We start from the raw sequence: 15593 nt of genomic DNA on the forward strand, positions 1-15593 counted from the left end.
GCCTCAGCACAAAGGGGCCCGAACCAGACGGCGGGTCTAATGGAGGTCAAGCGAACCAAAGCAAGCTTGAAATATGGACTAGAGCTGTCCACCAAGCGGCCCAAACCACATCTCTCTGTGCTCACCCCCACCTGCTCCTCCCAGAGCGTTCGGCCAAACTAAAACATACTGTCCCCGACTCCCCAGCACCCAGCCTTCGCTTGGGCTGCACTCTCTGCTCGGACGCAGCCCGAATCCAGCTCTGCAAGGCTGGACCCAGGACTTCCATTTGCTGAGCCCACCTCTCACCTGCACCATACGGGGGAACAACACGTGCAAAAGCTGCATGTAAAGCCTAAGACCTGTGCGTATACGCTATCACCAGGAACACACTTGTACCCCACGGACGTCTCATCTCACAGGCCAGGGCGCAACAGGCCAAGTCTAGCTGCCCGGGCCCGCCCAAAGAAACTATTTTCTAAAAACGGTATTCCGTTGATGATAACCTCTTTAAATCAGAATGATTTCACATAAAAAGCCGGACAGCTGGAGGGCACCTGGGTGGCTCGGTCGGTTAAGCACCCGACTCTTGACCTCAGCTCAGGCTGCGATCTCACGGTTCCTGAGTCCGAGCCCCACATCAGGCTCTGTGCTGACAGCGCGGCGCCTGTTTCGGATTCTCTCCCTCCCTCTCCCTCTGCCTCTCCCCTGCTTACGCTTGCTCTCCCTCTCTCTCTCTCTCTCTCTCTCTCTCTCTCTCTCTCTCAAAATAGATAAATAAACTTAAAAAAAAAAAAGCCCAGATGGCCGGATTCTCTTCATGATCAGAAGGCAGGGCCAGGGCCACATTCCCACACCTTGGTCAGCAGGCTGGAGCTGAGGGGTGCTGCCCCCTTGAGACAGGACGGGTGCCCCCCAGGGGCCACCAGCCCCCACCCCTCACGCTGGTCTCTACCCAGCCTGCTGCGCTCATTAATATGACTTCTCTTCCCTTTTGAACCCTGACCCCTGCCCTCAGCCTCAAAATCCTTCAGAGCCCTCCTCACATGCCACCTCCTTCAAAAAGTCCTCCCCAAATCTCCAAAGCCCGGTGCCTCTTGACGGCCTTATAACTTGTACTGAGCACTTACTTACGTGCCAGGCAGTTAGAACCATTTTGCAGTTTGAGTCCCCACAAAAGCACCCTGTGGAGCAGGTACTTTCACCATCCCCGCTTTACAGATGAGGAAACTGAGGCCTGGAGTTGATTCTTCTATTGCTATCCCCAGCCCCGTCCATTCCCTGCCCTCCTCGACGCTGCTCTGTGCCCCCAGGAAGCCGACCCCCTTCGACCAGTTTGCTGAAGCGTCCTGCTCTCCTACTCCTGGTCCTCCAGCTGCTGGTGGCCTCCTCAAGGGCCCCCTGGATATCCTCTGAGAACCAAGTGTCATGCCTGAACCAATGCAGACATTCCAGAATCTCTCACTGAGCCCAGAAGATACAGTCACTTGACTCCTCTTTATTCTCCACGGTATTTTTACAACCGAGAACCGGTCTCCACATTCCTTCTTCCCCTGCATGAGCACTCCCCCACTTCTGTCCCGCTGGCCCCTCACTTAGGGCCTGCCACTTGCCTCCCCTCTAGACAAGGACTGAGGTCCATAACGTGGTTGAGAAGGCCCCCGGGCCCAGAAGGTGATCCCTCCTCAGCCAAATGAACCGCGATCAGCATCTCAAATGAACTGCCCTCTAGACTCCAAGGCTTTCTCACTCGCTGATGGCCCATCTAGCAGACATTCTTAAACTATTATACGGCCCTTCCCCTTGCCTTGCTCTCCACCACCCCTTCCTCGATTCACCTCTGGGCCTAAATCACAGCTCCTCCAAGGCCACCTCTTACCCAAGGCCAGTTGGCGCTCCCTGCTCCAGACTCTCAGAGCCCCCAGAGTGTCCTCCAACACTCCGCTAACATTGTCTCCATTGTGCAGTATCCACCTTCCCAAACTATGAACCCATCTCACATGGGTACCAGTGCAAAATCCAGAGGAAAATATCAGCAGGTCCAATGCAGCAACATTTTAAAACAGCAACGTCTCATGACGAAGAAAGATGGAGTTTAGGAATGCAAAGGAAGTTGAACACGAGGAAGTCTAGTGATGTAAATCACGCATCTGAATCATCTATCACATTAGCAAAGGATGAGAACACCCCAAGAGCACTTGACAAAGTTCAATCATTATTCCCGGTTTCAAAAATATTAGCAAGCCAGGAGTTAAAAAAAGCTTTCTGACCTCGATACGCAGCAAACAGTTATTAAATAGTAAAGGGGATTCTAACCAATGCAATAAGATAAGAAAAACGGACGGGAGGCAAAGATGAACGTTTAGTTCCGCTAAACTCGAGGTTAGGTGAGGCGGGAACCGTGCCTTATGCTTCCTAGTTTCCACGACATCGTAAGCACACTCGAACACCTAGGGAATGAACGGCCACCCAGATTCACTCTGATCCCAAATCCATGTTCTCAAAGCACCCAGTACTCCTCCTGCGAGGCACGTATCACAACTTCAATTGTGTCATTTGTTTTTAAAACTATTTTCCTTTCCTACTAGAGTATATACAGTCCGTGAACCAAGTACCAGCTCTACTGGCAGAGCAAATGTATACCTGGCCTAAAATAGGTACTCAACATCTAAGGCACAGATGCAGGACCGACTTGAATAAAATGCATTCATAGTTGCTAAATAATAATAAATAATTTTATCCTACTTCTCAGCTGGAAAACCTGAGGCCTGGAGGAGGGAGGGGAGGCCACACCACTGCGAAGCCCCCTCCCACCACCCCCCAGGACCCCTGGGTCCTCTGAAAGGCAGCAGCCACACACAAGGCCACGCACACAGGGCGCCACCCACGTGGCTCCACACGTATGGAAAGTGAAGCCCAGACCAATTCCTTGGAGCCCTCTAAACAAACTCACACCCGGGGCACGCCCGGGTAGGCAGAGCCGCCTTTCTGGGGCCAGGGATGACCCACGGAGGGACCTGAGCTTTTCCTCGCAAAGCCCTGTGACTGCTGCCCACATGGATAAAGGGCCCCCTCTGCTTCCCCGCGAAGTTATCAAAGAATTACTTATGTCTCTGGAAGTGCTTGTTTGGAAAAGGTTCTCCACCCCACCTGGGCTTGGCAGGAGGGGGCAGCATCATCAGGCCTGCCCTTCGGGGAGTGATCAGGCTTTTCCTCCAGCCCCTGAAGGCTCTCGGCCATTCTTCATGCGGAGAGTCTGAAGCCAGCCCTAAAGAGGCAGGCAGCCTCCCAGGATAAACGGAGCCCGGTGACATCAAAGATTCCAGATTAAACAACTGAGGCCTTCAGCTCTCTCTGGCGTTTCTTCCAGGATATTCTGGGCTCCTGCCTCAGTTCTCCCTCAGATGGAATGGCAGATATTTTGTTTGTGAGAGTCTGAATTTTTTCCTACCTCGGGGAGAGGGGGAGAGGAGGAGAGGGCGGAGGAGTGGGGAGGGGAGGGGGAGAGAGAGAGCGAGAGGAAGAGAAAGAATGTCTGTGAGAGACAAGAGCCACAAAAAGAACATGTGTGAGTGAAAAAGAAAAGGGAAGTCAGGGAGGCAGCCGGAAGCGCCTGCTTTGGAATCCAACAAGCGACCTAAAAATTCCAAAAGTTTCTAAATCGAAGCACACTGGGAACTCACAGCCAGCAAGTGAGACTATAAGCACCCCCCAAGCTAGTACTTGCCGGGGGGGGGGGGGGGGTGCCTGGCTCACCAGAGGTAGCAGATCTCTTCTTGGCCAGGGCACTGGCCCCTTGACCACAGGGTTCCTCGGCACTCCCTTTCCTCAGACACATCTGGTAAACCAAGGCAAGGGACCCTCTACCCTCAGGCACAGGCTCACAACCGTTCTCTGGGATTGGCTTGTCCCTGGCTCTTGTCCCCTAGCCCGTGGGGTGCCTCTCTCTGCCTTGAGCAGCCAATCCAATCCCACCCCTCAGGTCCCCTCTATCCCCCCACAACTGGGCTTCTGGCCCTACAGGCGCCCCTCCTCTCCCCTCAGGGTAGCAGGGGCAATGAATCCATCCAAACAGCTGGAGTAAAGCCCCCAAGTCCCCACGTCCATGACAATCCACATTAATCACATCTAAGGGGCAAGCTAATGGCTGGCGGGGGGCACACTGACTACCCACCCGGTTCTACCCCACATACCTGTCCAGGGGGGCAGGTGGCTCAAACATGCCAAGAGCCACTCATGCACAGGGCTCTTCAGAAAGACTGAGCACCAGGAGAGATCTGTAGTCCCCACAGGCTGCGAGCCCCTTGGGGTCCACCATCCCAACCCAAACACCACCCAGTTCTCAGGGACAATAGCAAGCCCAGGGCCTCTGTCGCTACTCCTTGCGCGAAAACCAACCTGCCGCTCCCACACCCTCTTCCTCACGGCCTTTCCAGTCTCTGCTCGAATGTCACTCACACAGCTTCTCCCAAGGCCTGCTGCCTGTTAATTTGGCTGTTTATGTGTGGATTCTTTTTGTCTCCTCTCTTAGACTAGAAGCCACAGGAGGACAGGTGCCACATCTCTTTTCTGTGCCACTATGTCCTCGATGCCTGGTACAGCTAGGGAGTTAATAATAACAATTCATTATTAATCATAATTAATAGCTGACGTCCTGAAGGAGGGGCTCTTCCTGAATTCAAGGAAACAGAACACGCACCGGCCTGGCCCAGGGGAACTTTCTTCTCAAAGAAGAAGAGTTTTGAAGGCAGGATGAGACGTTCCTCGAAGTCTCCCAGAGACCACATCACAGAGATTCGTTTAAGCCTTCAGAGTATGACGCCCTCGCCCACCCCCGGCACCACCCTGAGGGACCCAAGCCCTACTGGAAACCAGAAGCCCCCCCCAGCACCCTGCCCAGTTCAGACTTCCCCAGTCTCTCCTCCCTGCTCCCCAGGGGTAAAGAAAGCTGCCAGGTGGGGCTCTGAAGTCCCGGGTGCCACGGACAGAGGAGACCCTCCATGGAGTACCCAAAGATGCCAGCAAGTGGAGGCCCAGAGGCCTCCACCAGCCTCAAAGCAAATCATCTTTTAATTCTGAAACACCAAATATTTAATTTATGCTTTACCTCAAATGTCAAGTGTACCTCCCGGCACATAGCTTTGAAACCACGTAAGGAGGCCTAACGCTTTCCATATGGTGAAGACATGGGGCCTTTTAATTGTGCCAACTGGTATCATTCAAGGGTAATTCCCCTGGAATCCGGCAACTCGGGCAGCAGCTGGGCCAGGAGCCAGCCTCCAACCCCATCACCCATCCGCACACGTCCCCGCGGGCTCCAGCCCGGCCTGCACCCTCCCAATCGTCCCCCAATATCAAAATGCGCTAGGTGCCCCCTAATCAAATTACCAGCCTTCCTGGCAGCCACCTTCGATCCAGAGGCAGGCCGACCGGCACCACGGCTCTCAGCCGGTTTCTTCAGGCAGTTTTGCCATAAAAGAACAAAAGGGCCAAATGGGGGGCGGGTGGGGGCAGGTGGGGAGGGGACCGCCTTAAATCTGGGCATCCACACTCACGTATGCTCTCGCACATACACGCCGCGGGAGCAGATTCTGCTTTTCCAGGTGTTTTCCTATCAGGCTCTCTGGGTCCATTAAGCTGTTCCTTCCACCTACCGAGCTTTTTTACTTCGCTCATTATATTATATTACATTTTCCAGACCCACTAGTTCCAATTGGTTCTCTTTTGTAACTGCCTGTTGTAGCTTCACGTTTCACTATCCTTCTTTATCTCTTTGAGGTTATGCTTATGTAAATTTCTAATTGGTTAGCACATTGTTGTCTGGCATATAAACTGTTCGCTTTGCTGTTCTTCACTCGTAACGTGGACACCTCCCATTTCTCATCGCTTTTCTCCTCTGAGCTCCAGTTTCCTTGAAGTTTGTCATGTCCCCCCGGAAAGAGCGGAAGCCCCGGCCTTAGCCTGTGTCCCTCCAAGTGCTTCTATACGGTATGGCCGGGCAGGGGAGGTGGGAAACCTCTGGATTTGTAATCTGGGCTCCCGTCTCCACCCCCACCAGTGCCTCAGCAAACCTCCCGGTACCTTTCTGCCTTTTGAGCTCTTTGAGGAGTCATCTGCCATAACCCTGCCAGGGATAGGAATGTTATTATACCCATTTTGCAGATGAGCTTAGGTAAAATGGCTTATACAAGGTGACCAGCTCTGGTGGCAGAGCCTGACCTCATTTACTTTTGTATTCGGGAGGTCAGGCTTAGGTTGGTGCCAGCAAGGTCACCCTCTCACATCCCAGGACCTTGCATGCAACCGGGACCCACCCTAAACATTTACTAAGCTACTCAGACCCGGTCAGGGAGGAAGACGGCAAGCAGGGGCCCCTTCCGCCTGCCCCACAGCCTGCCTCTTCCCAAAGTACTCAGCAGCGGGTCAGCATGCCATCTCTCTGGACATGAAGCGTGGCGCCCTCGGGGCAGATGGTCCAGCACAGGGCTTTACCACACGTGGCCTTTGTGGTCTAGACAGTGCTCCAGAAAGGGAGAAAGAGTTCACACAAGCTGGCTGGCAACTTTATAGGGTTATAAGGAGGAGTAAGATAATGTAAGCAAAGTACTTGACATACACGTGGCACTTAATAATTAGTTCTCATCGCAATAATAATAATGCTACTTGGATGAACTACTAATATGTTTCCAGCCACTCTGGTGAAAGGCCATGTGAAGGAGTGAAGACAGAGGCCACCACCAAGCCGGGCCTGGAGCTGGTGGGGGGACCTCTGACAGCCCCTGGAATCCGGCAGACTCTGGAGCCCACACCCTACCTCCCGCTGCGCTAATGGAAGAACCCTTTCTGTGCCACTGGGAATCATGGGAGTTAAACTGGACAGAAGGTTGCTCACTGCTGTCTTACTTACCATTTCTCGGTGTTTCCCAAACTCTGAGCATCCTGTTTCCACAGTCATGACTTTGACCACTTGTACTTAATATTTTTCCCGGAATCAACTTTCACCGCTCTCTTTCAATTTAGCTTCATCCTAAGCGATAACATCCGTGAAATCGGGGGTTTGATGTCCTAGTCACTACCTTTCCTGGGAAAACCAGCGCTTCACTATTAAGATAACAAACATTCCTCGAGGCACCACCTGAAATCATTGCACAGGCCCCCACCATGCAGGCCTACACGTTTGGGCTTACCCTGACCTCTCCCAGGGTAGGCTCCCCAGCGCCCGCTCTGCAGATGCGGTGGCTGGGCCAGGGACTGGTAGGAACGCAGGTGTCTGGACCCTAGTCACCAAGAATAACTCCCAAAGAAGCAGAGGCTTCCTCCCCTTAATATCCTGGATGGCGGGGCCCACCCTCCGCCACCACTAACATATGTCACGCTGATGGCTCTGTGTCTCACATCTTCAAAAGTGCTTTGAACAAACATTAATGACCCCTCAGTGTTTCTCCGAGAGAGGGGGGCGAGGAAGGGAGGGGGCAAGCACCACCCCCACGCTGTCTTCAGCTGGGGGAAGAAACCAGGCAACAAAATTCCGTGACTTCACCAAAGCCACAGACTTAAGCTGGGGCCCCCTCCCCACCCTCCCTCATTTCCCCCAATGGCAACTTTTACTGGCTCACATTCCTCTTGCTGGGAACACTACTATTTAATTAAAAACGACAGACTTTTGTTTTCCTCTCCTTCCTTCCTCCTCCCTCCCATCCTCCAGGACTGGATGCCAAGGAGACCCACCAAAAACATGCGGGTAACATTTGTTATGGCTTTGAAGATAAAAGTCAATTGAAGTAAGCCCTCGCTGTATTTCAAGTTTCCCCTAAAGCATGGAGCAAGCTGCCTGGCAGTTGAGGAAAGGAAAAAAAAAAAAAAGGTGGGGGGGGGACTGCAAATAAATGTCATTCTGCAGGAATACTTTGTAAAAATAAACAGGCTGAAAAAACCCAAAACTTGATTAATGGAAATCCACTCAGTTGGCCTCTGTCTTGAGCTACAAATGCATTTGTTCATAGGGCTAAATCGGATCATTTTCACTGGGCTTTAAATAAGTAAGTAGATCAAAAACTATAAACGCTGGGGGAAGAAAGGGAAGTTTGTGGCTCTGTTTCTCAAGGGCCCCAACCGCAGTGCCCCCCACCCACCAAGTTTTGACCTTTCCTAGGGGAGAGCAGCTCCAATTCCAGCCCAGCCAACAGATGAAGAAAAATGGTGAAGAGAAAGCCCCCAGCTAAAGCGAGCCACCAGAGGAGGAGGCGGGGGCTTCTCCCAGACCCAGAGGTTACTTCATACAAGAAGTATGACAAGAGTCGACTTTATCCACAGGCTCACCTCCCAACACCGGCCCCCTGCGACGGGGCTGCTGCAAAGAGCCCAGGTGCCACCGCCCGGAAACACACGCACACCTCCAAAGACTCCCCAGGCCCCTCCCTAGCCCATGGACGAGACCAAAGAACTAACCAGACCTGAGACTCAGTCTGTTCCCCCTCTAAGTTAAAAAAAAAAAAAAAAAAAAAAAAATTAAATGTCACATCAAAAAGTTGATTGATCCTTTGATCCTTGGCTTGCTCGAGTTCCACGCAGACCATCTGAAAGCCCCGTGCAGAGTTCCAGAGCTCACAGGACATCTGTGAACACCAGTCCCAGGCCGGGAGCTGGGGCCTGACTCACTCGCTCCCCTGTCACGTCTACTGCTCCCCCAGGAACAACCCCAGCCTCGGGGACCTACTGGGGCAAGGCCCGGGCTGCAGTGGAATGAGACCCTCTCTCTCCCTGTGGGCCAAATGACGGGGTCTCAGTGCCCCCAAACTCTGCTACCCAGATCACAGCCCTTTCTACTGGGGGTTCCTGGGCAGATGGTAGTGATGAACGCCACAGACACTTGGAACACATTTGGAGGCCACCACAGTCCTGCCCTCCACCCAGACACCCCTCCTTCATGCCCTCCCTGTCTTACTAGCCACCCCCCTCCAGATCCACCTTTGAATGCTGGCGCAGAAACAAGGTAAGAAGTCAGAGCAGGCCCCCAAGTCCCTCCAGCGCAGACAAGATTGCCCACAGACTGGACCTGTACCACCTCGTCACCTAGGACCTTCCCCCCAAACAGCCCTCTTTCCCCAGCTGGGCGGGAGACTGCATCACCTGTGCCACCTCTAAGGTTCCCCAAGACATGGGGGTACAGGGTCATGTTAGGGGGGCAGGGGCAGCTGAGAAGGGGCTTCTGGACTTAAGCTGTGCCAAGAGGGTGCTAAAAGTTGGGGTGGGTGGGTAAGGAGGCCCGTCTCTGAGGCTGAAAGGAGGGTAGGAGGGGATCGTACCCGGGTTCCTCTGCCAACGGTGCCCGCCGCCCGCAGCTGTCTGGGCCCAGAACTGCCGCCGGGGCAGCGCTGCCTCCCGATCCACTCCTCGATGCCTTTCCGAGCCCAGGCGGCGCTCACGGCGAAGCTGTCACCTGGGGCGGGGAAGACACGAAGCCCCCTGAGTCTGGCCCCTGGGCGAAAAGTTACCCGAGAGAGCAGGGCGAGTGGGCGCGGCAGAGGCAGCGGGGGCCAGGAGGGAGTTGAGAGCCGGGACACAATCCGAGAAAGGGACGCAGGTAATCAGGAGAAAGGGGTCCAGCGAAGCCCCAGGAGCAGGGACCTAACGGGGTGCGCGAAGGGGGAGCAGCACCCCGGAGGAAGGGTCTGAGGATCAGAAGAGCGAGCGCCGGAGGCCGCGACTGCGGAGGAGAGGGGTGAGGATCAGAAGATGGGTGCAATGAGCACGGGATGAGGGGAAGAGGGAAACGGAGGGTGAGGAGAGGGAAGCAGCGCGCGCAAGAGCCCAGATCTCGGGGGAAGGGGCTGAGGGCCGGAAAGAGAGGGGGCAGAATCTTGGGGGAAGGGGCTTAGGAGTCTGAAGAGGGGGCGCAGTGAGCGCGGAGGGCGGGGACGGCGAGAGGAGGGCTTGGGGGTCAGAAGAGAGAGCACAGGACGGAGAGGAGCGGGTGGATGGAACAGAAAAGGGGGGGGGGGGGGCAAGAAGGCTGCTCCCGGAGCGGGTCTGTGGAACTGGTGGCCGGAGTAGGGGGTGGGGGTGGCCCTGGTAATAAGATCCCGCGAGCTAGGCCATTCCGCCGCGGTCCGCGGTGCTTCCCCGTCCATCCCCCCGGTCTGTGCCCCGCGCGCCCCTACCTTCCGGGCTCTCCCTGCGCTTGCACACGGCGGCTGCAGGCACATCGCGCGCGGCGGCGGCGGCGGCGGGAGCCGGAAAGAAAGGAGAGGCAGAGAGTTAGCAATCGCGGGGGCGAGGACGGCCGGGGCCAGGGGGCCGGCGCGCGGGCGGGGACACTGACCCGGCTTGGAGTGAAGTTTCCCCATGCTGGGGGCGCGGCGGGCGGGGGCGTCCCTAAGCCATGCGCCCGGTCCGCGGGGCCGGCGGCTCGCCGCGCCTCGCCTCGCTCTCCTCCTCCTGGAGAAACCCCGAGCCGAGCGGAGCCCGAGGCGGCGCCGGGACGCGCTCTTGCCGCCGTCGCCGCGGCCCGACTGACGCCCGGGCGCGCGGAGCCCCCAGCCCGCCGCCGCGGCCCGCACCTCCCCGCGCGCCCATTGGCCGGGCGCGGCGCATCAAAGGCGAGGCGGGCCGCGGAGGGGGCGGGCGGGGGGCGGGGCTGCGGGGCAGGGCGGGGCCAGGCGCCGCCGGGCGGACACAGCGCCCCCCTCCAGGCTGCGGTCTTCAGCCCCGCGCGGGGAGCTGGAGGGCCGTGGGGGCCGGGGGGCCAGGGGGCGAGGGGGCGAGGAGGTCGGGACCCGGGACCGGAGAAGCGAGGACTCGGGACCGGAGTAGGGGGCGGGCCTCTGGCCAGCAGGCGTATTGGGACAGACACCCTCTTGGGTCCTGCCTTCTCCAGAACCACCGCTCCACTAACAGTACTGCGCCTTCCCTCCGCTCTATTTTTCCTGGAGGAGGGCAGGGCAGGACTCGGCGGCTCCAATTTACGGGTGATGAAACTGAGGTCGGAAAAGGAGACGCTGCTGGGGCGCTAAGGGTCTGCTGCGAGCCTGCTTCGCGGCCCCTTCCCAGTCTTCCCACGACCTGACTTTTGCAGAAAGGATTCGCTTATTACCCATGTCTCCCCCTCCCTCCGCCCCTCTGGAAGTTTTGATTTGGGAGTCCAAGAGGAGGCCCACCGCGCCTGAGCCTACTGTGAGCCCGGCCCACTCCTGGCGGCTACAAGTGTCCGAAAGCCACGAGTTGCCAGCCAATCACTCGGATGTCTCATACCGGTGCCCGTGGGTGCCCTCCTGGGGTCGAGGCGCGCTGCCAGCTGAGCGGCCCGGAAGGGGGTAACCGCTGGGCCTTTGATCTTCCTTGGTTTCCGCTCCCCGCTGCAGTTCGCCAGACCCATGGGCCTGTTTGTTTTGTCTGGGGAAGTTTCTGCGGAGCGGAGGGAGACATCAAGGGGTTCCACCCCACCTTTGTGGCTGTCAGGGAGAATGGCTGCTCTACTGGGGACACGGTGGGCCTGTCAAGTTGGGCCTGGTACCCGTCAGCCTGGGCATGGGGAAAGAAAACCCTGTGAGAAGAGTGAGAAGACCAGCTCTGCCCCCGGGACTGAGTTCTCTGCTTGAGCCTCAGTTTTCAGGTCTGTAAAATGGAGGCTCAAGTCTGCCCTTTTTGCCAACTCCTTAGAGCGGCATTGCCCAAGAAAGATAATGTGAGCAACATGTGTAAAGCTAAATTTTCTAGTAGCCGCATTTTTTTTAAGTAAAGAGAAACAGGGATTAAGAGTAGCGCATTATCGCGAAGAGCACTTAGTTACATGTAGAATTGTTGACTCCTATATACACCTGAAATTAATATAGCACTGTATGTTAATTATACTAGAAGAAAAAATTAAAATAAAAGTAATTTTTAAAAAATTTTTTAATGTTTATTTATTTTTGACAGAGAGAGAGAGAGCATGAGCAGAGGAGGGGCAGAGAGAGAGGGAGACACAGAATCCGAAGCAGGCTCCAGGCTCTGAGCGGTCAGCACAGAGCCCGACCCGGGGCTCCAACTCACAGACCGTGAGATCATGACCTGAGCCGAAGTCGGACGCTCAACCGACTGAGCCACCCAGGCGCCCCTAAATTTTTATTTTTGATAGAGAGAGACAGAATGCAAGCAGGGGAGGGGCAGAGAGAGAGGGAGACACAGAATCTAAAGTGGGCTCCAGGCTCTGAGCTATCAGCACTGAGTCCTACACGGGCCTTGAACTCAGGAACCCTGAGATCATGACCTGGGCCGAAGTTGGCCACTTAACCAACTAAGCCACCCAGGCGCCCCTGAAAAAATTTTTTTTATGTTTATTTTTGAGAGAGAGAGAGAGTATGAGAGAGCATGAGCAGGGGGAGGCGGAAAGAGAGGGAAACACAGAATCTGAAGCAGGCTCCAGGCTCCCAGCTGTCAGCACAGAGCCCCATCGCAGGGGTTTGAACTCACAAACCTGGAGATCATGACTTGAGCTGAAGTGTGGTGCTTAACTGACAGCCACCCAAGTGACCCAAAAGTAAAATTTTTTAGAAGCCTGCAAGAACACTAAAAGAAAAAATATATAGGCCATATTACTCATCAACACAGAAGAAAGCAAAAAGAAACATGAGATTAATAATATATTTTATTTAACCCAATATACCAAAAACATTATAATTTCAACAAATAATGAGATATTTTACATTCCTTCTTTTGCGCTAATTGCTTGAAATCTGGTGTGTATTTTACACTTAGAGCGCATCTCCTCCCAGACTAGCCACATTGCAAGAGATCAATGGCCACGTGTGGCTGGTGGCTACTGCATTGGGCGTCATAGCCCCAGAGCATCTACATGTCACAAAAGGACATTGGGAACGGCATGGGCCTCCAGAGTGATAAATTTCTTCACCCACCAAAGTCTTACTTCTATCCTCCAAATCCGTCCTCTTTGGTGAAAATGAAGGCTCATCTTATAAGCGGGTACATTAATGCTGTTAGCAGGCTGGTTTCATTTGAGGAGTCCTGGGACTCCCCAAAGTAATGTTTTTGCCATTTTATATTGCACTTCTTTACCCAGGACCTACCATATGCCAGCCATCATCCTGAGTCAGGCATAGCCCTCAGAACCACAACTGTCTGATGCAGGCTTGTACTTGCTTTAAAAAGAAAGGAAACCATTAGGCTCAGAGAGGTGAAGTCACTTGTCCAAGGTCACACAGCTAGCCGGTGGCCTGGTGAGGACTGAACCGAAGCCTGTAGATTCCATTGGCCGGGCTGTTTTCTCTATACGAGCCTGCCCCAACACAGTCTAAGCCTCACATCCATTAGAGAGAGTCCCCCATCTGGAGACCCATTCTGATGATGTAGCAGCTCTGTGACAAACCCTGTTTTAGGCACTTATGATCCGTCGCGGGACAAAACAATCCCCAGCTCCCACTCTACCGAGAGGAAGTGAGACAAGAAACAATAAACTTAACAAACAGGAACATAGTGCATGCACTAAGTCAGAAGGTGACATGCCAGCTATGCAGCGGCTCTCCACTGAGGGCAATTTGCCCCCCACGGGACATTTGCTAGGACACCTAGCAGAGAGTCACCACTAAACATCCAACGATGCACAGGACAGCCCCCACAACAAAAAATTATCCAGCCCCAAATGTCAATATTGCCGAAGTGAGGACTCCCCCGCCCCACCCAGCAATAGGAAAGTGAAAAAGCAGAGCAGGAGAAGGGGAGTCAGGAGCAGGAGGGAGGTGGGGGTTTTGAGGGTCTGATTCAGAGCAGGAGGCCTCCTGTGAACCCCCTCCAGAGGAAACGGAATTCTACTGGGGTCGCTCTTGGTCTCTCTCATCGCCACCCCCCACCGGTGCCAGGGTGCATCTAAATCAAAGCAAAAGTCTGCGCGTTCTTTCTCACAGTGCTCAAAAAGTTGGTTACTTCCTTAAACCGGTCATGGCTTTCTTCTTTCATGAGAAAAAAGTATCCCCTGTTCCCCTTGGGAATTTCTTTTTACAGTTCAAAAAGAGATAAAAGCAAGAACTAAAACTCCACAGTTACCAGTTTGAGTCTTGGGGGAAGTAAATCCCAAATGTCCAGCCCAGACACAAAGGCCCCCCTCCACCTTCAGCCTGGCCCTTCCCAGCCGGGCAGGCGCCGGGGACCTGGCTGCCATTGGAATCGTGACACCACCACCCCCACCAACCTGGCCCCGGGGCGAGAAACCAGAGAGGTGGGCCATGCGCTGAAACCTTAGCCTGTCCAGGACTCCGAGGAGGGGCTCCCAGGGGGGCCACGGACCCACCGTCCACCTGGGGTGGCTATTTGGCCTCTGCTGGCTCCCCACCCCACGACTCACTGTCTTTTTATGTGTTTTAATAATTTATCTGGCCCACTTCTTGGGCTGAATACTTACAGTGACACATCTTTTTCTTTGAAGATTTCCCATCCTTTGGGGGAGGAGAATGAGAAAGGATGGGAAGGAAGAGATAAGAGAGAGAGATTATAACAGAAACGGGTTTCATGGGGCTTGAGATTTAGCAAGGCTGGTTTAGGTGAAATCTGTTAGATGTCGAGCTGGGAGTTTTGTGTTTTTTTTTTTCCTTTTAAAAACCACATCACCCTGGTGGGTCACCCCCACGCTTGTCCCCAGGTTAAAGCACTGGCTCCCTTCAAATGCCACCTCCTAGAAGTAGCCCTCCTTGACTTCCCAACCCGAAGAGCTCTGAATAGCCAAGGTCCCCTCCCTCTCTCGGTTTGGCACTCCTTATTTTTTTAATGATGGCACTAAATTCTCCTCCCAGAGTCTAGGCTCTTTAAAGGAGGGGGTTTGCCCGACTGGCGTCTCTGGATGCAGTACCCATCACTGCCCATAGGAGGCGCTCTAGATGGAATGAGAAGAGCCCACTGAGCCCCACCTCCACCCTCCCCCTTCCAGGGTACGCTGTCAATGAGAAGGTAGGACACTGCCAAGAATATGCCCTGGGATACACTCAAGAGAAAATGAATGCCCAACTCCGCCGGCTCCCCCCCACGCCCGGTCCCTGGGCTGCCTCATCCCGCCCTCCCGCAGTGAGATTGGGCATTGCTAAGTGGCCTGCAAACCCCGTTTGCGTAAGGAAGGGAGAGGTGAACCGGTCTGCACGAAAAAGTCACAAGAATTTTGGAGATGGCCACGAGGAAAAGGAAGGAAAGCATGTCAGGGGAACCAAGGAGCACGAGAGAAGGGCAATAAATAGGGGCCAAAGGAGGGGCAGTCCGGTGAGGAGGGGCCGGCCAGTTAACGTTCAGGACAGTGAGGTATAACGTGAGATCGGCAGGCGTCACCTGCTCACCTCTATGGTGGGATGGCCCTCGGTCGCTCCCAACCTGGGCAAAACCCTAATCACGTCTCTGGGTTAGTGGCACAGGACAGAATGAAGGAACGGGCCCAACATCGGTCGTCATAGGGCAACGGGTCACACAGGTCGTCGGCAGAGTGGAAGTGTTCATCCGGGGGAAGGAGGGGAGCCGGGCACAGCCAGGAGGAACGCGGCCCCAGCGTCAGTCCTTGGAGATGAGGTAAAGGAGGCTGGGCTTCCCCCAGAACGAGGGGTGAGGTCCCCAAGCCACTCGATTCAAGTCGTACAGGAAAGAGG

At 54.7% G+C, this 15593-nt stretch overlaps 1 protein-coding gene across 1 annotated transcript in view; it reads right to left on the minus strand.

Moving 5' to 3' along the window:
- NKD1 (NKD inhibitor of WNT signaling pathway 1) overlaps positions 1 to 10434 on the minus strand; it is an 83867-nt gene extending 73433 nt beyond the window's left edge. Inside the window, exons 1-3 of the mRNA XM_030299041.1 lie at positions 10301 to 10434; positions 10140 to 10172; positions 9285 to 9418 (exon numbers count right to left, since the gene is read on the minus strand). Coding sequence (XP_030154901.1) covers positions 9285 to 9418; positions 10140 to 10172; positions 10301 to 10325 — 192 coding nt within the window. The 5' untranslated portion in view covers positions 10326 to 10434. The remainder of the gene's footprint in view (positions 1 to 9284; positions 9419 to 10139; positions 10173 to 10300) is intronic.
- Positions 10435 to 15593: the final 5159 nt, after the last annotated feature.

Source organism: Lynx canadensis, chromosome E2 (genome assembly GCF_007474595.2).
Source record: "Lynx canadensis isolate LIC74 chromosome E2, mLynCan4.pri.v2, whole genome shotgun sequence".
NCBI lineage: Eukaryota > Metazoa > Chordata > Mammalia > Carnivora > Felidae > Lynx > Lynx canadensis.